Source organism: Terrapene carolina, unplaced genomic scaffold, assembly GCF_002925995.2.
Source record: "Terrapene carolina triunguis isolate 2854851 unplaced genomic scaffold, T_m_triunguis-2.0 Scaffold68, whole genome shotgun sequence".
NCBI lineage: Eukaryota > Metazoa > Chordata > Testudines > Emydidae > Terrapene > Terrapene triunguis.
Window position 1 is genome coordinate 9,925,493 of NW_020664419.1, and position 25,034 is coordinate 9,950,526.

The following is a 25,034-nucleotide window of genomic DNA, read 5'->3' on the forward strand; positions in this document are numbered from 1 at the left end:
CAACCTCCTTCTCTTTGTCTTCCGATATGTCTCACCTCTCCCTTTTATTGTTAACCTTGTCGCTGTCTTTCGTTGCCCCCCTGGTTACATCCTCTCCCTAACCAGTGATGCCACTTTTGGGGCTGTGGGGCCCCAAAGGAGAGGCGGTTGTAGGTGCCCACCATTGCTGGAAGTTGTCACTCTCTGGGAATACTTTTCACCACCAAAGGCTGCATGAATCTAGCCCCGTGTTTGTTCAACACTTGCAACGTGAAAAGTGGTCTATGACTGCCAAAAGCTGTCATTCAGCGAGGATGGTCCCATTTTGTCCTTCTAATGAAAACAACCATTAAAGAAATAGGGTGTTAATCATAACGAGTAGAACTCTAAGTTCCCAGAAAACATTCAATGGGCAATAAATTCACATCCAGGGTTGGGTACAACTTCTGTGCCCAGAGCCTTGCCAGTAAACGGAGGAGGAAATACATTAAAGTTTTTATGGCAGCTGAAACCCAGGCATTTCCTAGAGCAGCGCCTACTGACAAAAAACATAGAGGCTGGGCCTTCATTTATTTAATTGTTTTAGAACAGTAATAAACTTGAGCTCAAAATGGAAGCTTTCTTTAGTTTTACAGCACCTTAAATGTATTCAGCACTGTACAATAGGTAAAACGAGCTGCATGGATAAGAGATCCCTTCCTTGAAGCACTTACAGGCTAAAGACAAGAGACTGCTGTGATACTCAGCCAAACACATGCAGAGCACAGGGTCGATTGTATGCATCAAAAGCATCCGAGAACAGGACCTGAGGAGTTCTTTGGAGGAACAGGAGGATGCTTGGGGCCAATCCTATGAGTGAGAGGCTGAGCACCCTCATTGCCTACAGAAGTCGATGGGAATCGAAGGTTCTCAGCAGCTAGCTGAATCAGGACATGTGTGATCATTGACTAGGCTGTTCTAAGCATTAGGGTTGGCTTAAAGAATAATTTCATTCATTAAATAATTACAAGTATTCAGGCATAATGAAATCACTGCATAGGTCTTTCAAAATCCTATTGCCCTGCTTGGTTCTTTATTGCTCAAGCCGTTAGATACTATGTGTGTGAGCCCCAGAATGCAGTGCGTTGGTTCCACAGAGTGCTGAAAAGCTATTATCTAAGCACAGAAGCACTGAGCAGAAGTCAGTGACGTAACCCTGTTTGTAGAAATGCGCAAGTCAGATCAGAATTTGGGCCCATTGTTTAGTGAAAGCTCGCTGGAACACCATGCTATCCCTTGCTTAAAAGGTCACTTCTGCACGTAGGCAAAATTTACAACATACACTTTGCAGCAGTCCCAATAATCTATTCCTAACTTCCTGTTATAGTTTCCTTATTACTTACTATTAACTACAAAAGCCTTTCTATGTAAACGGAAGCATTCTCTTTCCTAATCACCATGCTCCTGCTATTCCCAGATTCATTTATCCATTCATGCAATGATTCATTCAGTTCTTTCACATCCACGGGAGCAATTGTGAGGTCACAAATGCTTGACTGTGTCATCAGATCTATGAATCATGAAGGAAGAACCTGGCCATGAAAAGGAAAAGCTTATGTTTATTCACAGACACTTACATAACCAGCAATCCTGGGAAATGAAAAGTCCGAGAAAGTTCATGGCAGTTTAATGGGGTTGTGATCAAATATTAACATTTCAAGAGCTTGCTGGAGCATGGCTGTGGTTTGTTCAGGCTGCTAGTGACTTGTCTTTTTATGGAGTGCCATGTGGCTGGCAGAATAATCTACTGATTGAAGGAAAACATATCCTGGTTCTTTTTATTTTATATAAAGATGATAATGCAGCTGTATGACCTTAGGCTGTGATCTTGTCAGATAAGCAATTGGCTGTGAGACCTATAGGGCAAACCAAGGTGCTGCAGGAAATGTTTTTTGATTAGCCGTACCGTAGAAATTGCCATTCTGAACCAGAACCAATGTTCATCTAGTGCAATATCCTGTCTCTGACCAGTACCAGATACTTCAGAAGAAGATATAAGAGATGTACGTTAAAGGCGAGCTTCTCCCCCCCCCCCCCACACTCTTGGAAGTTAGTGGTTGGCTAGTACCCTCAAACATATATATCCTTTATAAATTTTCTCCTATCTGATGTAACTGTGGATGTTCATATTATTCATGTACATGCCTGATCCTGTTTTGAATCCTCTTACGCGCTTTGCTTCAGTAATCTCTTGTGGCTGTTTGTTCCAAGGGTTAGTTTTACATTGCGTAAAAAGACTCATTAGCTATTCTTCTTCTCCATCTGAAGCAGGATTGAATAAATGTTGCTGGGGCACACTGGGCTGTGGATGTGCCATCTTTCAAGGGAGATTTACAGCTCTGGTCCTGACCTCTGGTGATCCTTTCAGATCCCATAGCACTTTTAACAATAATTGGGAAGTTATTCCAAGTGTCTTGGCCAAGGATCACTAAGTGCTTATGACCATTTATGAACGAGGCCTCCTAAAACCCCAGAGAGTGAAGTATTACTATAGGTGGGAAATTTAGGCAGAAGATGCTAAGTGACTTACCTGAAGTCACACGTTAAGTCAGTGGCAAAACCAGGAATAGAATTTTGGCGGTTCTAGGTTCCAGACCTGTGCTTATACTACTTTGATTGTAAACCCCTTGGGCAAGGACGTTTCTGTTTCTTCTTTGTTTGTACAGCTCCTAGCACAATGGGGTCCCAGTCCATGCCTAAGCTTTTAGGTGCTGTGGTAATACAAATAATAATAATAATAGTCATTATCATAGAACATGATTTTCTATTAAAACTGTCCATTTGCTCAGTAAGCCTTGGCAACAGGAATATGCCATGAATGTTAACATATGCATAGTTTATAAAGCAAATGAATGATGCTATGTGTAAAATGTTGTTCTTGATAACAAAAATGGGTATAGCAGCTTTCATAGACCTATATCCACACTTGAAGTACAGGTACAGAAAGGATATATTTTGAGACCAATCTTTTCCTTCTTTCAGGGGTGCGTTTTCTGAAGTAGTTTTGGCTGAAGAGAGGGCTAGTGGAAAACTATTTGCAGTCAAGTGCATCCCCAAGAAAGCACTGAAGGGGAAGGAAAGCAGCATAGAGAATGAAATCGCAGTCCTGAGAAAGTAAGTATTGAATACACGCATCCCCTTCTACGATTTGAATTGGCGCGTTTGTCCGCTCTGCGGAGCAGGAAGGGCTGTGGTCAGTGAACGAGAATTGTGATTTGTAAATGTGACTGAGTTGCTCAGCTTACTGCAGGTGGTTGGGAACGTCTGGGCATAAACTGTGCTGTAAATGGTTTCAGAAATTATCTCTTATCCTTGTGCATTAATGCAGCTAGGTTAATGCATGGGAGGAGAGGGGGGCGGGGAATGGGTCAGGGGAGCTTAAGATCCCGTAAATGAGGCCTGATCCTGCCTCCACTGAAATCAATGGTGATTTGGCCATTGACTTCAGCGGGAGCAGGATCAGAGTCATAGATTAACTGCTCTCAAGCAATCCGAAGCCAACCCTCACTCCATGTGATGCAGACTGTTTTTGTTGGTGGCGGCACCTTGTATCCCTGAGATTAAACATGCCCATCTTTGTTATTGAGTTCTCAGCACAGTTTCATTGTAGCTCATTTGTGCATCTCGTATAGTTTCCTCTCATCATTTACTGCAACATTTGACTGCTAAATTCAATTCAGTGTGTCCTATTTTAACATTTCTCATGATAAGGCAGGATCGCTGGGAAATAGATGTAACCATTTAGGGCCCAATCCTTGCATTTTTCACACACAGTCCAAACTCCTACTGACTCTGATGGGAGGTTTCGGTGTGCAAAGACTGCAGGATCAGGCCCCAAGTCTTGATCATTTATAAGGTACACAGTGATAATCATTTCAGCAGCGTGCAACTAAACCAATCCCAAACCTTCAAATCAGAAGTGCCACAACCATGCTAAAGACACAGATAGCAAGAGCTGAAAGATTGGGGCAAAAGGGCAAACTCAGTCACTCTCAGGCAAACCATCCCAGTAGCTGAATGGGATCCATTCCCATGGAGTGAAGTGGATGGGGCTCCATGGGGCCTCAGGGGTCTGCCCCTTTTGCAAGATCAAGGCTTAAATTAGACCCCCTACAACAAAAACACGTAGGGTTCAGGCACAAGAGTGGGAGGGGGCTGCCCCAAAGAGGAGATTGGCAAGGGAAGGTTGAGAGAAAGAATTGTGTTTTAAGGAGCGAGTTGCAGGAGGAAGAACAGGTTGTTGATATAACCATAGGTCTCAAACCCGGTCCCGCAAGGTTTATTGGAACAGCCACACTCCAGCCCTCTACCTGGCAGCATGCTGACAATGGCTTACCTGGGAGCCATGAAACCCAGCCCCAGTGTGAGCCTCTGCCCCTAAGGTCCAGTTGGCAGAGTCCCAGAGTGGCTATTTGGCCCCTGGCCCTTCCTAAGCCAGCAGTAGGATCAGGAAACTGTCTGAACAACTAGGCTGTGCCTTGCTCTAGACTCTGTGCCTTGTGCTACCTGCTCCTGCTTCTCCTGCTTGATTTCCTGGTATCTCAACCCAGCTTGACTCCTGGCTTATGACTTGTGGTTCCCGACCTCCAGTTTGTCTCCTGTCCCTTACCCCCTGGTATCCTGACCCGGCCTGATTATGGAGTTCATGCCTCGTGGTTCTGATCTCCAGTTTGTCGCCTGCTTCTGACCTCCTGGTCTCCTCACCCAGCCGACTCCTGTCTTGTGACTGTGGACTCTGGCTCTGACTATTAGGTCTTGCCGCCCACGACCTGGCTGTGACCGTTGTGTATTGTTGCCAAGCAACAAAGCTCATCTGCTGTTTAGTGGCCACCTCCAGGCAACAGGGGCCAGCAGCACAATCAGGCAGCCTAGAGTAGATGTTGCTTCGATGGAACCATCCACCGATGTTTACATCTTGGTACGAGACTGGTAATTTCCCTACAGTAATGATGGCTTTGCATAAACCTTGACCCCGGGAATGCAGAGCAGACAAATCATTTGGGGTCATTTATTGCTTCTGTTTTGTAAAGTATTTCTCCTGTTTTCTGACAAAGCACTTCTTGAGAGAAGAGACGGCAACAGCACAGGCTACACCATTCGAACTGCAATGGCAAAGTAGCATGTGGATGAAAAACACCTTATTTGTCGTACAGTTAGATCCACTTGGTCTGCTGCCCACTCAATGGCAGATTTAAAGTTAGTGGGGCCCTGTGCTCAGCTCCATTTTTGGGGCCCCTCCTTGGGACCCGCCCAAGAAAAAGAACATTCTCTCTTATCTCTCCCCCAGCCCCGTAGTTCATTCTTTTTTTCTTCATCCTCCTTCGATAAGTAATAGGAAGTAAATGAAGATAAAGTGAGGTATCTTGATTGTTTTTGTAGTCTAACTTATTTTTCCACAGACCACTTGAAAATCGCTGAGGGTCTCGGTGGACCACTTAATGATCTTTCCAAATATTGTTTGTACCATTGTTGTACTGTTAGCTAACTATGGTAAAGCGCTTTGGATAAGAGCGCTTTATAAAAATAAATGTAAAAAAGCTTTGGGGTGCGGGGTCTGGCCAGGAGTTAGGGTGTGGGAGGGGGCTCAGCGCTGGGAGAGGGGGTTGGGGTGTGGAGCATTTACCTGGGGCAGCTCCCGTTTGGTGCGAGGGGTGCAGGTGGGGATGTGGAGGAGGGTGCAGGAGTCAGGGTGGGCAGGGGGCTGTGGCTGTGGGGGGGTGCAGGAGTCAGGGAGGGCAGGGGGCTGGGAGTGTGGGGGGCAGGAGGTGTGAGGGGTTGCAGGAGTCAGGGAGGGCAGGGTGTGTGTGAGAGGGGTGCAGGAGTCAGGGCTGGGAGTGTGTGCGGGGGGTGCAGGAGTCAGGGCTGGGAGTGTGTGGGGGTGCAGGAGTCAGGGAGGGCAGGGGTTTGGGGTGCAGGGTCTGGGAGGGAGTTAGGGTGCAGGAGGGGGCCCCGCCTTTGCTCCGCCCTGCCCGATTCCACCTCCTTCCCCAAGGCTCCGCCCCTGCCTCTTCTCCGCCTCCTCCCGCGAGGGCGCTGTGGCCCCGCTCCTCCCTCTCCCTCGACCTGAGTGCCAGCAAACAGCTGTTTGGCAGTGGGGGAAGTGCTGGGAGGGATGGGGAGGGGCAGGAATGCTGCACGCTCGGGGGAGGAGGCGGGGGGAGCTTGGTTGCTGGTGAGTGCGGAGCCTGCAGCAGGAGCCTCAGGAGCCGGCAGGACCAATCTTTTGCCCCCGCATCTGCCCAGCCCTGGGGCCCCCTGTCATTGGGGGGCCCTGTGCCGGGGGGAGGGATAGCTCAGTGGTTTGAGCATTGGCCTGCTAAACCCAGGGTTGTGAGTTCAATCCTTGAGGGGGCCACTTGGGGATCTGGGGCAAAATCAGTACTTGGTTCTGCTAGTGAAGGCAGGGGGCTGGACTTGATGACCTTTCAAGGTCGCTTCCAGTTCTAGGAGATGGGATATCTCCCTTAATTAATATTAGTCATAGCTTTAAACATGGTTGGGCGGATCCTGAGCCGTGGTTGCTAGGCTGCCAAGGTATCTCTACTTGTCCTGCTTTTGCTTCTGGTGAGCTTAATGCCCAGGGTAACGGTTAGTATGTATGTTGTCTAATTACTGGTTGGAGTGCCAGAGCCTTGGGCTGATTTAAAAGACCATAAGGATTAGTGGTAGCCCTTACCCAGCTGTCTGATCCTGAGAATGGTGCATGACTGTAGGAGGTGATAGAGATTCACCCCCATTCCATGAGAGAGAAGTATAGAGCTTACTAGGAGTAGATGCAGCGATCGCATATTAATAGATTCTATGGCCAGAAGGGACCATTGTGCTCATGTAGCCTGACCTCCTGCATAACACTGGCCATGGAACTTCCCCAAAATAATTCCTGTTTGAACGAGAGCTTATCTTTCAGAAAAAGCATCTCATTTGAACAGGGGCGTCTCTATGTATTTTGCTGCCCCAAGCACGGCAGTCAGGCAGCTTTTGGCGGCATGCCTGTGGGAGGTCCGCTGGTAACGCGGATCGGTGGCATACCTGCGGGAGGTCCGCTGGTCCCATGCCTTCGGCGTCCCAGTCGCCGAATTACCGCCAAAAGCCGCGGGACCGGCAGACCTCCTGCAGGAATGCCACTGAAGGCAGCCTGACTGCTGCCCTCACGGCGACTGGCAGGCCACCCCCCGCGGCTTGCTGCCCCAGGCACGCGCTTGGTGCGCTGGTGCCTGGAGCCGCCCCTGCATGTGAATATGCAGACCTCTTTGGATCCCAGTCCTTCCCCTTGTCCTTGCACTGTCCCCATGGAGGTTGCTAATGCCATTAGCTTTCACAGGAGAAGAGAAAGGGCCACTCTAATTGTAGCACAAGCAGAATATTTGTGACCTCTTTGGGGAAGAGTCTCTGGCCAGGAGTTCTGTCTTCCCCCTCCCTCTGCCCGATCTGCAAAGGATGAGAGTCTGTTGCAGCCCTAGCTAGAGAGCGTTACCTCAAGCTGTGGCAGCCCATTCTTTTAGCTCTGGAGGTCCCCAGTGGCTTGGCCAAGAGTAGCATCCATCACATAAGGAAACCACCCAAACTATTTACAGTCCTATAGTGACAGAGGCATGGGGGCGGGGGGAATTTCACCTGAGAGCTAGGAGATGACATTGAGGAGGCACTCAGCACTCACGGGACTGCCCTGACTCCATGATATGGGGGTTAGTTCCTCACAACTGATAGGCAACCACAGGAAATCTGAGAGGGGCAATGTGCGACAACACTCTTCGGGAGAGAATTATTCCAGGAGTGGGTGGGCCAGCTTTTGTGGCCTGCATCATGCGGGAGGTCAGACTAGATGATCATAATGGTCCCTTCTGACCTTAAAGTCTATGAGTCTATGAGTCTATGACAGCTGCCAGGAGACAAGGCCCCTTGAGGATGAACAACCCAATCCCCACCCAGTCAAATGTAGGAGGGAGAAGACAGAACTCCTGGCCAGTGGCTTACACTTACCCCATTGCTCCAGAGGAGGTTTGTCTGCACCTCTCTTCCAAGTCCATGTAGGTCTCTGCAGCTGCAGAGTCCCACCAGATCATGCAGCTCTGGCAGGCTACATACCACTGAAGTGCCAGACTGACGATTTGGATCCTAATGAGTATATCATATATTAAAATGGAGCGTAGTATTACCTTTCTATTTAGGATCAACTTTACATATCATAAAACCTAATATTAGAGCAGGAAACTGGGATTCAGGACTCCTGGATCCTATTTCTGGCACGCCATTTATTTCCTCTATCACCTTAAGTATCTCACATCTTATTTTACGCAGCTATAGTTTGGGAAACAATTTTTTCCCTATTAACTTTTTATTAAATTAATGTTTATAAAACAACAAACTATACATAAACTTCTCATAAAGTGTCAACCACTGGCTACCTAGTTTTAACTATACTTAAAACATTTGATTATATATAATATGAATGGTTAAAGTATAAATTAATTATTTGTATTGCACAGTTATACAAATTCAACTAGTTTTTAAATCTTCTGCCTTATCCTTTTTTTATGCACAGAGAAATTGGAAAAAAATTATTAAAATAAGATAAATAAAAGAAGCAAACTTTAGAGGAGGGGGAAAGAGAAGAGGAGGGAAGAAAGTTCGCAGAGAAGAGGTGAAGGTGAGGGGGGCCTCTCCACATTTAATAGGATCATCCTGATACTTCCAGGAGAGCATTCCATCTCTCTGAGATATGGGGTATTTCAGTTACAGTATACACTTCTTTCCAGGGTAGCCAACCTTACAATGTCTGTGCTCCAATCTTCAATTGTGGGTTGCTTTTTGGATTTCCCTTTTTGTAGCACTAGTCTTTTAGCAATTATTAGTGCCAAAGTTTTTCATATTTATTTAGCTTCCAATTAATATCCATTAGGTTTAAAATTACATGTTTATCTTGTAACACAATTTTATTTGTCAGGAAAAAAATAACTGCAATTAAGTTCTGGCCAAACATTCAGATGTAAGAGTATTCCTGGAGGCTATGTGTTAAATTAGCACCTGCTGAATCCCAGCGCCAACATTCGTCTGACTTAGCGGCACCTGTTTTGAACAATCGGAGAGGGGTCCACTTCATCCATGAGTTTCCACTAGATTAATCTTAACCAGAGGTTCAAAGAGCAGTTCAAAGCACTGGCTAAAATGTGTTACCATTAGTTAGCAGAGAATAATTGGCCTATTTCCTTCTTTTGTTTCTTTTCTAGGAAATCCGTGTTTAATTTAAATTTGCTGGCCAAATTTGCAGATAGTGTTGCCATAGGTCTTGGTAATCTGGGTAATATCTGAAGAAATGAAAGCAGTTCGTTTGAGTCTGGGATAGTGGAGACATCAGGGCCAAACTAATGGGAGATGGCATGTTTAAGTTGGACATATTGACATTCCTTCTTAGTCTCTAGATCAGGGGTAGTCACTAGGCGGACTGCGAGCCAAATCAGGACCACCAGAGGCTTTTGAACAGACCGCGAAATCTTTTTATTTACTTATTATTATCATTACTGTTATTTTTACGTACAGAGAAATTGGAAAAAAATTATTAGAATAAGATATCAGGGAATTGAAGGGATTAATCAATAAACAGATATCTTCATTACATTATTTAGATCTGGCATCTCTTATAAGTGTACATTGCTGGCAAATGGACTGAATATTTCTGGGTTTACTATAAACCCCAAATCTAGGAAATTAGATGGGATGAAAGACGTGGTGGAAAAGAGGGCTAAATTCAATAAATCAAGAGCCCTAGCTTACCTCGGGGGAGGGGGGACTCCCCAGAAGGGTGACAGGAACTCCCCTCCCTCAGCTCCTAGCTCCACTCCACCTGCTGCCTCCGCCCGCAGGCACCGGCCCTGCAGTTCCCAGCCAATGGGAGCTGCAGAACCAGGGCTTGGGGCAGAGCGGAGGCAGCACGTAGTGCTAGGAGCTGGGGTCGCAGCTTCCCAGGAGCCAGGTAGGGAGCCTGCCTCAACCCCACCATCGCCCCGAGCACCCGTGGCGCCCCTCCCGGGCGTGACACACACACACCCCAAGCACCCGCAGCGACCGCCCCAAGCACCTGCGGCGGGCCCAGGGCCACCCTCCCGAGCACCCCTTACCCCCCCGTTTTAGGTATATAGTAAAAATCATGGACTGGTCATGGGCGTGAATTTTTGTTTACTGCCCGTACCCTGTCCATGACTTTTACTAAAAATACCCATGATTAAAAAGAACCCTTACTGATGAGTGAGCCAGAGTTTAGGGGTCTATGTTAGGAGTGGGTGGGTGAGGTTTTGTGGCCTGCAATGTGCAGGAGGTCAGACTAGATGATCATGATGGTCTCTTCTGGCCTTAATGTGTATGAGTTTATGACTATTAGATGGGGACGAAAAGTGATTCAGCTGCTGCTGGTTGTGGATTTTAGGAGGTGGGGAAGGGAGCTGTAAAGTATGCAGCCACCATCCCACTAATGGCTCCTGGAAATCCCCTTTGTGAAACTGAATTGTTTAGTGTCTGTGAAGCACTCTGAGATCCTTGAATAAAATGTGGTCTACAAGGGTCCATCCTGCAGTCCTGATGCATGACAGCAATCCCTTTGATTTCAGTAGGGACTGTTCACATGAGAAAAGACTGCAGGATTGACTCTTGAGTATCACATTATTATCTCATCACTCTGTGTGGGTGAACTAACCGAAGTACTAAGCATTGTGAGGAGAGCGTGCCTGTGTATTGTGGGAGGCCAGTGGTCTGTGGGAAATATTTGCATAGCAGAAGGTTTTACCTTTTGGATTTTTCTATCTATGGAGTTGGGCGTTGCTGCTGCCCCAAAACTACACATTTACAGACACTGCTCCACTCACAGTTGTGCTAGTTATCTGAGGGCTTGTCTACACTTACATTTTATAGCGCTCTAACTTGCTGGCTCAGGAGAGTGAAAAATCACCCCCCTGAGCACAGCAAGTTTGAATGCTTTAAAGCGCTAGTGTGGACAGGCTCCCAGTGCTCGGAGCTATTCCCCTTGTGCAGGTGGATTACCAGGAGCGTTGGGAGAGCTCTCTCCCAGCGCTTGCGTATGACCACACTCACTCTTCAAAGCGCTGCCGTGGGAGCGCTCCCGCGGCAGCGCTTTGAAGTTTCTAGTGTAGACGTAGCCTAAGTGTCTTCTCCGAGTCCCACAGTGAATCACACACACTCGATCATTTTATTTTTCCACCAACACCCAACAGTCAGTTTGTAAAAAGGAAAAAGACCGAAGAACCTTTAAGTTACATTATGTCAATATTTACACCTTCCAATCTTAAGTGTTCCTTCAGTGAGAGCTCATTCCTTTTCCACTGAAATCAATGGCAAAATTCCCCATTGTGCGGGAGGAGCACAAACAATGCAATACCAGAACAGAACAATGGTGCATCTCGTCTGGCGGCCTGTCCCTGACAAAAGCTGGTGGCCCGATTTCACCAGGATACTTTAGCACATGCCTAACTTTAAATAGTGAACAGTCCCAGTAAAGTCAATAGACCGTTCACGTGCTTAAGTGTAGGCACGTGCTAAAATACCTTGCTGAAGCATCAGATACTTCAGACAAGGATGAAAATCCCATAGTGCACCTGTGTTCAGTACTACCCCAAAAGAGCCCCCTACCAGGGACCAGATTATGCCCTGAAGCATGATGATTAATAGCCTTTGTAATTGCTACCCCAGCTGTATTTAACTGCACAGAATGCAGAAGGTTGGCCAAAGTTGTAAACATATATTTCGCTGTGCACAAAATCTAGTTTCAGATCAGAATCTGGGCTTTATTATTTTAGGCCACTCAGTGATTTAATTATTTTTAAATGGAAATTTTGAGATACTATATGCTACAGTTGGTTAGGGGAGGAAAGCTGCTTACCATTTATTAAGGCCTAAGTAAGCACTAGGGGCTTGATCCTAAGTCCACAGTGGAAAGATTCCCATTGATTTTAGTGGGTTTTGGATTAGGCCGTCGGTGACCCACCTAAAAAGGAATAGGGAAGAGTGTGTTCTCTGCCTTGCTGCTGGACTGTTCTGATGGCCAACATGGAGTGGGGGGAGGAAGGGCCATGGTGGACTTCTTCCTTCCCGTTTGGGGTGGCCAGCACGGCTACTGCCACAGGCCTCAACCAGACCTTTCACTGAGAGAAGTACAAGGACTGTGATGGATGGACCATGGACCCAATCCTGTACCATTGAAATCAGTGCGCATTTACCAGTAGCTATGGTATAGGATCAGACCCCAGGTGTTCCTTGCCTCCCCTTCCCCCCCACTTTCACATCTGTGCAAGGGCCATGTGTGATGGCTGCCATCTTGATTGTCAACTGGGGACCTCCAGAGCTGAAACCATGAGCTGCTACAGCTTGAGCTAAAAAAGACAATGCGTTCTAGATGGAGATGTAACAGATTCATATCCCCCTGTGGATGGGACACAGTGGGGCATCTGTAACACACACTCACCAGTGTGTTACACTAGCATCCTGTGACCCTAAATGGAACCCCCCCAAGAAAAATACAGGATGTGGGGGGAGGGATGGAGGTGGGATAGTCTGATTTACTTTCTGCTTTTTAAGCAAATAGGTCAATGAATTCACTCAGTTGCTTTTGTAGAATAGTGCAAAATTCTTCCATTCATGGTTATTGTGCAGGTGTGAATGTGTTGAAAGATGAATTTACTTTTAAACAGGTTCTCATAGAGGGTAGGTGATGTGAAAAGAAATGTTAGACTCCAAACAAGCACCAATTTGTGGCTCTATTTAAATTTTTTAAAATTTCCTCTCTTTTTAAAACACTGGGGAGGAAATCTGCTGGATTTTCCTCTCAGTTGCACTGGTTTAAGTCAGGAGAAACTCCACTGGTCAGTGGAATTACATCTGTGGAAAACCAGCATGCCAAAATAGAGATTTGGGCCCATTGAGTTCAATAGCTGACTAAAAAGAAGCAATAAACCATGGTTAAGAACAGTGCATGTCCTAGAGCTTAGACATGTTTTTAATTTGACATCAGTGATTTAAGCAGCCTGTGTGTTGTGAAACAAATACCGTATGCTATAGTAACCATAGTCTGCTTTAGCTATTTCCCATCGAACATGCTCAACAGTGGTTTTTTTCCCAATTCCCTATAAATGATCTGATTGTTTTTCCCCAACAAACCTAGAAAAAGCCCTTAAACTCGTTACCACAGAACATGCCCATACCCAATTTCAGATTTGAGCCACTTTTATTTAAAAAACAAACAAACACCCTCCCCCCAACTATACCTACCCCCTTCCCAGAAAAAAGATTCCTAACTCCTTTCCACAACCCCAATTGGTTAACATTTTCTTAAAATTGGGGAAAGTGTGAGTGTGTAATTATTGCTCTCTCATAACTCAAAAATAGCCAAAAGGGTCTTAGTCCAAGAGGTTTAAGAAAGTTATGAGCTTGTGAAAACAGGAGATTAGAATGGAAACTGCTGTGGAACCTTAATAACATTATTAGCTGTATTGCAGTAATACCCGAAGGAGTGGTTCAGATTCCATTGTGCAAGGGACTGTACACGCATAACAAAAAGACCCCAGTGAGCTTGCAATTTAAGTAATGTAAGCAGGTAAAGTCCCCACCCAACAGACAAACGGTAACAAACTCTGTAAAAAATATCACCCTCTCCTGGGGTTTATTTTAAACGAACACGAGGATCATTGAAAAATATAATATCATCTAACCCTTCTTCCCCACCCCTCTGTCAACTCCCCTTCAGAGGTCTTTGTCCTAGGCCCCTACCTCCTTTATACTCAGGATGGACTCTAATGAGCCATGGCTGCCCCAGTGAGTCAGTAGTTCTTACCCTGCAGGATTTCAGCACCAGCTAACCAGATGCAGTAACAGCATAACCTTGTCACCCAGTGACCAGGCTTCACTGGTGACTGCTATAATATTCTCACACAGTAAGGGTAAGATCCACGAACTACATAGGCACCTAAACCCCAGACTTAGGTACCTAAGTCCCTGTTTTAGGCATCTAAGTCCCAGTTTTGGCTCCACAAAACTTGCACTGAACCCCATAGGCACCTAAACTCACCCGATGCCTAGATTTTTCAGAGTAAAATTCCCTGGGCACCTATATCTTCCTCTGGGCATGCTCACTGCTGCCTCTCTCTAGACGTTTGTCTGTCTGTCGCCCACCTAGGCCCTAGAGCAGTGGTGGGCAGCCTGCGGCCTGCCCTAGAGGGATATACAAACCAGGGGAAGACAGGCGTTCAGCCTCCTAAGTTGCATGGGGGCCTGATCTGGTAAGCAGAATCAGGGGGTGCCTACTGGATCAGGTCTCATTCAAAAGCAGCAGGAGCTACTGTCACCCACCTTGTAACTTTTAGCCCGGCGGTTAGAGCACTTGCCTGGGATGTGGGAGACCTGGGTTCCATTCCCCTCTCTCTGCCAGAGGGGGAAGGAAAGGCTTTGAACAGGGGTCCCCCAGCTACCAGGAGAGTACTCTAACCACAGAGCTATGGGATAACCTCATGTGGGGCTCCCTCAGTCTCTCCTGTTGAAGCTGTTCCACTGTGAATAAAGAACGAAAGAGTGATTGGAACAGAGGACTGGACACTGGGGTCTCCCATCTCTTAGGCGGATGCCCTGCCTAACCCCTAGACTACAGAATCATTCTCGCTCTCTGGCCCAATAACCATTTAAGTGTTTATCCACAGTCACTAGGCCAGAGAGAGACAGAGAGACAGACAGACACTGGCCACTGCCTTAATTCATAGTAATCAGCACTCTTCCCTTTTTGGAAATGAATAGCATGGCTGGGAGGGGGGGAGGAGACCCACTTGGCATCTCAGTCTGTCAAGTAAAGTTATTATTTCTCTGAAACTTAACCGTATAGACAAAACAAGCTTTTTTTTTCAGTGAATAATAATGAGAACATAGGTTGCCTCAGCAAGAATTGAAGAGACAGCTGGTCGTTATATTAAGCAATCACTTTCAGAGCAAGCTTTTATGTAGATTTACTTGTTAAAACCTGGCTAGCTCATGCTGTTGCTATTTTGCTGTAATGACAGAAGTTTAAATCACCATCGAGCGCAAATTCAGTGCTTCCTAATGACCAGATCCTGCCCAGCCCTCACCATGGATACTGAAGGATAGTGTTTCTATGTAGGCTTGGAAGGCTGTGGAGGAGACGTGCAAATGGTCCCAAATCCTCCTTTGTATCATGGGACTATGCTACTCTCATCATAGCAGCATGGAAAGGTGTCTCGTGACTGGGGTGTAGGCCATGGACTATGACCAAAGGATTCCTGACTGTACTGTTGTTATTTTTATTTATTAGTCATATTGCAGTGGCATCTAAGAGCCCTAGTCATGAACCAGGATCCCGTTGTGTTAGGCACTCTACAGAACCAAAAAGCGTCCCTGCTCCAAAGAGTTTCCAACCCAAGTATATCCGTTGAGCTGTTGGGCAACCTTGGGCAAGTCGCTTCACCTCTGTGTCTCGAGTTCATCCTGAGAATAATGATATAAACCTCCCCTGTAAAACACTTTGTGATCTATGGATGTAAAAGTGCTCTATAAGAGCTAGGGGTATTATTATTATATGGGTCGACTAGCCAAACACCCATGTGGGAGTGAGGGCATGCAGAGTATGGCTGCTACTATAGGCCAGCTCCGTGTCCTGGCGGGGCAGAGGCTGCTGACACACAGGGAGTTCTACCTGATGCTCTCATGGAGAAATACTAACGCAGCTTTCAATTCCTCCTAAGCAAAACCTGTTTGCTAATCATAGAAGATGGGCCGGTACCTCAGAGCAGATATTGGGACTTCAGGTGAAGTGCAGGTAACCCTGTTAGCCTGATCAAATATTCCTTTAACACCCAAGTCTCCCATTAGCTTCTAGGAAGTTTAGGGCACTTCCGGAATGTAGGATTGGCCAGATCATCCCCTCAGCCTCTGCGAAGCAGACACAAATCCACAGTCTGCAGGGTAGTCAGCCTGCAAGAGAGGAGCCCTGCCACCTTCCCTATTCTCCTGACTCGGTAGGAGCCCCCACCAGGCCCTAGGAGCCCCCACCAGGCCCGGACTCTGTGATATTGGGAGGCTTTTTCCTCTGGGAAGTCTCAAACACATCACCTGTCCCAGGAACAATGTGAAGTTGGGTTCCTCAAACCCCTTTTGTGGGCCTCCCCTGGGGAAGGGTCCAGTGGGTGCATTGGATCGGATCCTGCAAGATGCTGAGGTGGCTAAAAGTGGAAAAGCCCACTAAATCCCTTTGAAACTCTAGCCCTGAGTGCCTGCTGTGAAGAAGAAAGGGCCATGACAACAGGCTGAATCAAGGAGGAGGAAAGAGAAACACAGGAGCTGTAGAGAGAAAGGGTGCTGTCTAGGAGCCCCCACCATGTATTAGATAATGTGTGTGAAGATTGGCAGTGTACGCTCTGAATTGCCACCAGTTTGGGATACCTCATAACTCATGAGTGGCGGAATGAAGTGAGTAATAGGAGCAGATATTCTATTCTGTGCCATACTAGAGGGGGTGTTTATATCGCAATTACTGCAAGGGGAATCTGAACATCAGACTGCATGGCGTAAGCTGATCAGCTGTGGGAGTTAGCAAGGCATTCTCTTTTGACAACGTGCAGCAGCATTACATATATTTCTTTCTTCCACTGAAATATGAGGTATTGCACCATCTTTTCAGCAGCCCCGGGTTTGGGTAAGTCAGGAGTGGAATGGGGGCAGCTCCTGCAAAGTTCCATTAGATAAGAGGGGGCACAAGCTAGTGCAGATCCCAGGGGCAGATCCTGCAAGCTCCTGAACAGGGGAGGTGCAGACTGCATGAACTGCTGCCCATCTGTCCCAGGCACCAGTGTAGGGATGAATCTGACCTGCATATGGGACAGTGCATCTTTTGCAGTTGTACTGTTTGAATGCTGCTTTAGCAACAGACTCTCTGCTGCTTATGCCCATGTCATGACCTGAAGAAGAAAAGCACTTTTGCTAAAAGATGGAATCAAATTCCACAGTTAAAAATCATCCTATTTCTGACCAACTGAAATGCTTTGACACCCAGGATTGCTAAACATCACTGGTTTATGTTTCCTGGTAGATTAAACCTAAGTAGACATGGGGAAGCAGATCAAGGCTTCTTAAAAATCCTAAAATACATTAAATGAGAGAGAAAAATCCCATTGAGACTAGTTAGAGTCACAAAATCCTTTATATCCTCTCCAGTTCTACAGAGTTGTAGCTAGTTTCATCTACATGCAATATGTTCAATAATTGCTTTAGTAATGTTACGTTATACGTCTATGTATTTTAACACACACCATATTACTATATATAGCTAGATCATCATAATACTATATAAACCTAGATCATTTAAATAGTACATAGTGTGATAAGTCAATTTTACTGTAATTGTTTCAGGGCAGTAGGGCTCTATTTTTTTCTTTTTTGGTATATTGAATCTCAGTTATATAACTGTTGTTCAAGGTCAACTTAAACCCTGACTCAACTGAAAATTGACATATCCTGAGAGAAAGGGTAGGTCAGAGTTGATTAAAGAACAGCATAGCTCAGAGGCCTGGCCTATATAATAATTCAGATGTAACTGCAGAAGCAGCTGCTTCTGAAATATCCATTTTAAAGTGTTTGCGGATTCAGGGTCTGGATTTTGCAGCCTTAGTAAGAACTTCTTTTCAGTGCCAACTGTGTGTTTTGTTCGGAGACAGGGATGGTGAGGCAAAGCTTTTATTGGACCAACTTCTGTTGGCGAGAAAGACAAGCTTTCGAGCTTACACACAGGTCCCCTTAGTCACTGTGGTCAGTGGCAAAACTTCTGTTCATTTCAGTGGTAGCAGAATCAAGCCCTATATCTCATTAACATTAATAGTAATAATTATCTTACATTTTATATATAAATTAATACAGAAAACTACCGCAAAAGAACATTAAGGATGCAAAATCAAGCACTCAAATGTTGGTAAATACCAGAAATAAGGTTCACTGTGCAACTTTAAATTAGCCCGCCAGTATGTATGCATTATAATACAGTCTTTAATTACAGAGCTGTGTGTAAGCTGGAAAGCTTGTCTCTTTCACCAACAGAAGTTGGTCAAATAAATGATATTACCTCGCCCCCATTGTCTCTAATAATAATATATATTTTTAAAATCCTCAGAAATGTTTTGGTTTTTAAATGAAAAAGCAAAATTAAAAAAAGAAGTTTTCAAACTGGTTTGCAGTAAATCTTTTTTCAGGTTTTGGAAAAAAAATATTTTTTTTCTTTTTGTCAAAAAAAATGGACAATTTTTGACCAAAATGAAAATTTTACTTGAGAAGCCATTTTATTTTTTAAATATTTAAAATAATTTAAAAAATATTTCAATAAAAAAATTTGTTCAGCTCTAGTTAAAAATCTCATTGCATGATTTGCAAGAATAAAGGTGTCCTGGTCAAATTCTGAATTGTATATTACAGTCTTCCTGTCTATGGTGACTTCACCTTGAAATATTAATTGGATGTACTAGTCTTTGGTTCTTGCACTAAAATATCATGATGTATTGTTGGCCACCACTTTCCAGATCAAAGATGGCTGCATTTCAGTGATGTGCGAAATGACTTGTACATCCATATGTGTAGTCTTACAGCCTCATTCACTATTCCTTCATGTTCATTTTATGCCACTGAAATCAATGGCATTACACTGGTGTAAAACTGGTGTACCAGAGCAGTGAATCGGGTTCACTGTTTGTAAGGCACTGTGCAATGGTAAGAACAGAGGCAAACAGGGCCTCCAATTGGGACAGCCTACTGTTAGACCAGATTTTCCTCTCTCCTCAGATACACATAGATTTCAGAAGATTTGTGGGTTTTAGGAACTAGCCAGCTAACCTCAGGAATAATCCAGAAGAAATCAAGGAAAACCCATGTGGATTATGCCTATGTAGGAAACAAGCTATGTCTAATTAAGCAAGAATGGATAGCTATGTGGATTCTACTAACGTGTAAAGAAAGATAAAACTAAAGGCTTTGTTGTTTTGGTTTAATTAGACTGAATTTTCCTCTAGTGCACAAGTGCAACTCTGTTAGATCATTGGAACTGTAGCAGTGTAAACGAGAGGAGAAGTTGGTCCATTATCTTTATTTGGCTTTCTGACAGAACAAGGAGGGTTGGTGTACTGTAATAAGCATATCCATGCCTTAAACTGCTAAGAGTGCGACTTAACTACATGCAGCAAAACTCCCTCTCTGATCTGAAAGCGCTGATATGCAACTTCTGAATAGATCAGAGTTGGCAAGAAGACACACGGGAAGTATTTGAAGAATAACTATTCCAGAAATCAGAAACAGGATTCTGACACCAGATTAGAGTACTTTGCATTTGCATTCTTTCATCCAAGGAACTCAAAGGGCTTTATGAACCCTGGGGCCCTATTTTATCCTTAACACCTATGAAGCTAGGTACGTAATATTACCTGTGGGCCAAATTCTGTTCTGTGACACCAGTGTAAAATACAAAATAACTCAGTTGGAGTCAGTGGAACTACTCTGAATTGACTGAGAGCAGAGGATGGGCCACTGTTACTATAGATGCTTTACAAATGGATAAACGTGAGGTTAAGTGACTTGTGTGGAGGGACAGTGGGTCACTATTCAAAATGTCAGTGGGACCCTGTGGCTCAGTCTTCCTTTGCATTTGCCTGTACATTTGTCCAAAGTTCTCATGCGAGGATAGATACCCTTACAATTCAGGGCCCTTCCTGATTGATGTAGGACATTTAAAACTGCATTTGCTTATGTGAAAAAAAATACTTCTTGGTTGCTTTATAGTAGAGAAGGGCCAGAACCAGAACGCTGGATCCAAATACCTTCTCACATTTGGGGAAGTTTGCTTGAGACTGAATCTGGATCAACCACTCGGCTAAATCGAAGAGCTATAAATCAGGGCCCCACTTCCACATTTAGGCACCTTCCTCGTTTTCAAAAGCATGGAGCACCCAACAACTCCCACAGAATATTCCGGATATGGGCCAGGACTTATGCAAGAGTGCCGTGGAATTTATTTGGGACTAAACCCATACATTTCTCTAGCAATGTAACAGGGTTCTGTAGAAGTTACTATGAATTTAATAGAGGGTATTATCACTATAGATATTTTGAATCATCTTGTAGAATTCTGTAGAAGAAAGGTCACTTTCTATTAAATTTTAGGGGATGGCTCAAAAATTCCAGATGAGAAGATATGATTTTCTGTAGGACTTTGCAAAAACAGAAGCTGCATAATGCCATATAATATTATATATGTTCACATACTTGGGTCTAGATTCAAGGTTGCACTTAGTGCATGGTTGATGGGGATGTGGGGCAAAGGTGACATTAACTCATCATTATCCAAACCTGTAAATCTGGGCCTGATCAGCTGCTAGTCTGGTCTCCAGTGGCAGCTCTTCTTTGCACTGACAGCCAACAGCTTCTAAAGGCTGTATTGCCAAGACATAGAGATGTTCCAGCCATGGTGCCTTTCACTCAGATATGCTGGGGTAGATTTGGCCAGATATGCCCTCCTACACTGGAGGAATCTTCATGGGGCCAGACCCATTGGCTTTCCAGCTGCGTTGTAGTGCTGAAGTGGTGCAAAGTAGCTGGAGTGAGGGTCCAGGTTCCGACTCCTACAATATAGTCTGTGTGTGATCTGAAATTCAGTTCTTTGGGAGGCTAGAGAACTGGTCTGTGTTTAATGTGTATTTCTTTTAGTGTTTTAAATTGTCTTGGACTATTTTATTTATCTTGTAATTTGGTCATTTTTATTTATAATAGCTACTTAATTTTTTTTATTAAATGTATTTTAAACCACTCTCACATACGCATCTTATAATAGATAAAGACAAAAGAAGTGAAATAAAATCCAAAGGAAGTATTTTCCTAAAGAGTTTGGGCCAAATTCCAAGCTCAGATATAGGCAAGAGCTGAATGTGATTGTAACAGAATTACAAATCATGTGTATCTGAGAAATAAAATTGTCATATGTTGAGAGACAGGCAATATCAACTTTACCCTGGTTAAGAGTTTAGCCTGCCAATAACCTGCTAACCCATTGTTTGTGTAAAATAAAAGTTTACATCATTTTTCTGATTAAGGGCTTGATCCAAAACTCTTTGAAATCAATGGAAGCTTAATTTAAATGGGCTTTGCATCTGGCCATAAGTAGATGGGACAGTATTTGCATGAAATTCTGCTTTCAGTTACACCAGTGTAAATCCAATAGCAGCCCCACAATTTTGGAGCTATCCTGGAATTATATCCATATAAATAAGACTGGTATTTGGCCCATTATGATAAAAGGAGTCATCTGTATCACGTATTGGGGCCCAGTCTTGCAATCCTTACTCATGCAAAACTCCCCTTGACTTCAGTGGGAGTTTTGCATGAGAAATTTTTTTTAGGGTTGGGCCTTGTATTTTGACTAGGAGACCGATATGAAAGATTTACTTATTCTTTGAGCTAGTCTAACAGTTGAGCATGGAGTAGTGTGGACAGGGTTTATTTCAGATCAAGAACAGCTTGTTTTGATTTTGCTTATATTGGTAAGGAATCAATTTAATCAAAATGGAAATAGGACATTCTTAATCTGAAATAAGGGTCCACACTAGGGATTTGCCCTGATGTAACTACAGTAAAACCTCAGAGTTATGAACACCTCAGGAATGGAGGATGTTTGTAACTGAAATGTTCGTAACTCAGAACAAAACGTTAGGGTTGTTCTTTCAGAAGTTTACAACTGAACATTGACTTAATACAGCCTTGAAACTTTACTATGCAGAAGAAAAATGCTGCTTTCCCTTTATTTTTTTTTAGTAGTTTATGTTTAACACAGCACTGTACTGTATTTGCTTTTTTTTGGTCTCTGCTGCGGCCTGATTGTGTATTTCCGGTTCCAAATGAGGTGTATGGTTGACTAGTCATTTCATAACTCTGTTGTTTGTAACTCTTGAGGTTCTACTGTAAATTAGATTCTAAACCCTTTTAGTTAAGTCAGTGCTCGAACGTTATGTAGACACATGGCAAAATAAAGACTAATATTTCCTCTGAATTGCATCCGCACTTAGTTATTTCTGTATGTGGTTAGCAGAGATATTGTCACTCAGGTTTTAAATCTTTATAAGAGATACAGAGCTCTGTGGGCTAGTTTTGTTTTCAGTACTGACAGTTTATGTGATTACATGACCTATGGAATCATTTCCCTAAGGAAATGTGGCAAGAAGCTTTTACTTTGCCAGACGTTTTATCAAATTAAAATTACGGAGGGTAACATTAAACAGACACTATTGCCTCCTTTAACTCACTTGTGCATTTTTTCCCCCCAGAAGAGCAGACATAATAAGTCAACACAACCTTATTTATAGGCGACCAGTTGCTTTTAAAAAAAAAAAAAATTATTTTTAACTAAATACATTTCTTCTCTAAACGTACAATATCAAATGACTGTAATGAAAACGTTGAAAAGGAAATGTTAACAAGTAATCTTAAATGTTTCCTTGATAGCTGCAATGCTAAATCTAGAACAGACGAATTATGCACAGCAGTGAGGTGTTCAGAGTGTGTTTATACACACTCATGGAGACTCCTGCCTGTACAATCAAGAGCTTAGTCAAAAATCTTGTACATTTTATCTGTTCTATTTCCAAAAGTGCAGCAGGAGCACGATCCAAAATTCATTTGAAGTCTTTGAGTGTGTTCTGGATAAGCTGCAAATCTGCATCCCTCGTCTTGGCCGCCACCTTGATTGACATACCGGGTAAACTGGGGACCTCTAGAACTAAAATCATGAATATCTACAGCTTCATCTAAAGAGCAAGCTCTGTAATTGAGCTTTAGATGTGTGTACTGAACAGGGCAGTTGGAGTGATCAATCCCTTTCCTCCACTCCCACCTTCTAACAGTCAGATATTTAGGGTCATCTGAAGCATAGGGTTGCATCCCTGACCATCTTGGCTAATAATCATTGATGGACCTATCCTCCATGAACTCATCTAGTTCTTTTTAAAGCCACTTATACTTTTGGAAATCACAACATCCCATGGCAATGAGTTCCACAGGTTAATTGTGCATTGTGTGAAAAAGTACTTCCTCTTGTTTGTATTAAACCTGCTGCCTATTAATTTCATCAGGTGACCCCTGTTTTTTATATTGTGGGAAAGGGTAAATAACACTTCTCTATTCACTTTTCCCACATCCTTCATGGTTTCATAGACCTCTATCATATCATCCCTTAGTTGTCTCTTTTCTAAGCTGAACAGCCCTAATCTTTTTAGTCTTTCCTCAGATGGAAGGGATATAGTGTTTTTCCAGATGGAAAAATAAGCGGAAAGGGTTATTTTTAGTTTTTAAAAGTATTGCCTATGAATCACCACAAACATATGTATGTGACATGATACACAAAACTATATTAATAATTGTACCTGGCTCTTATACAAGGCTTTTTATCAGTAGATCTCAGAGTGCTTTACAAATGGAGGTCAGTATCATTGTCCCCATTTTACAGATGGGGAAACTAAGGCACAGAGAGGGGCAGTCACTTGCCCCAGGTCACCCAGCAGGCCTGTAGCAGAGTGGGGAAAATAACCCGGGCCTTCACAGTCCCAGGCCAGTGCTCTATCAACACCACCTCCCTATTCTGGTCTTCCACAACTTTGTTAGGATGGATAAAGTACAGTTGTGCAAGGAGGCTACCTTAACATTTTTTTAGAACTGGAGGAAGTTGATGAAAATTTTTGTAAAATTTTAGTTTTCATCCTTTTTTATGTTTTGTGTGTGTGTGTGTGTGTGTGAAAACATTTTTGTGCTGCTCATGTGCTCAGCAAGGTCCAGAATCCTAAAGGCATCATCCCTGCCCTATTGCAACACACACATCGCTGGTTACAAAATATGGGGATTTACCCAGGATAAATAATGGAACTATAGGCTCTAATAAAAATCCAAGCCTCAGCTCATACCAAATAGGAGAAAAAAATTAAAATTGACTCTAGGGGCTACAGAGTTCACCCTAAACCTCTTCACTGCTTCACACTAAGACATACGTGCCTGCATAATTTCACGGAGATCAGAGTTTACACTGTGCTTTGATTCTTCAATATTAAAGTGAGAAGGAAAATATGATGCTGAGCAAGAATATTCTTGTATTCTGCCCATACATTTTTTTATGAATAATAGGGTGCCTATGAACACTTAGTAGGGTGGAAGGCAAGTTTCCACCGTCATTTATACTGGTGCCAAACCAGAGTAACTCCACTGAAGTTAATGGAGTTAGTCCAGATTTGCAACAGTGTTACTGAGAGCAGAATGATTAGGCCTGAGCAAAAATACAAAAGTAAGGATAGTACCATGGGCTAGTATTGGGCCCCATTTGCTCCCTTGAGGATTATTCTCTGCAGTCTCTGAGATGGGTTCTTCTCCCACACCAATTTCACACTGGCATAGGTCCACTGATTACCATGGCATTACTCTGGATTTACCCTGGCATAACTGAGACCAGAATCAGGCCTTCACTGCACACCAGTTTACGCTGCTTTGCTCCACAGGAACTTAAGAGACTCCAGCAGACAGCTGCCAGCTCCCCTCTGTCATCTCTCCTTCTAGCCAGAGCTGGAACCTTGTGGAGCATCCAGGGAAAGCTTCTGTGAAGGGCCAACTAATGCATGTCCTGGAGGCAGCACTTTTCCTTCCATGTTTTCCCATCTGGACTGGGTCCCCTCTTCTCTGCATGTGGACATTATGACAGCAATTCCCCACCAAGCTCAGTCCTGAGAGGACTGGAATGATGGATTGAAATCTCCTACTTCTGTCACACTGAGTCCATGAAACTCAATAGCTGAATTTGTTTAAACTCCCCCCAGCCCCGCCTCCTTAGAAGCATGTACTCAGGGGTGAAAGTAGAAATAGGGACTTACTGGTACGGGGCTGGGTTGGGGCCGGCTCTGGCCCCCAGAAGAGCGGGGCCTCGGGCGGAAGGGGCGGGGATGGGCGGGTCAGAG

At 44.2% G+C, this 25,034-nt stretch overlaps 1 protein-coding gene across 1 annotated transcript in view; it reads left to right on the forward strand.

The window, feature by feature from the left end:
• CAMK1D (calcium/calmodulin dependent protein kinase ID) overlaps positions 1-25,034 on the forward strand; it is a 336,718-nt gene that overhangs the window by 140,820 nt on the left and 170,864 nt on the right. The window contains exon 2 of the mRNA XM_026648638.2: positions 3,001-3,132. Coding sequence (XP_026504423.1) covers positions 3,001-3,132 — 132 coding nt within the window. The remainder of the gene's footprint in view (positions 1-3,000; positions 3,133-25,034) is intronic.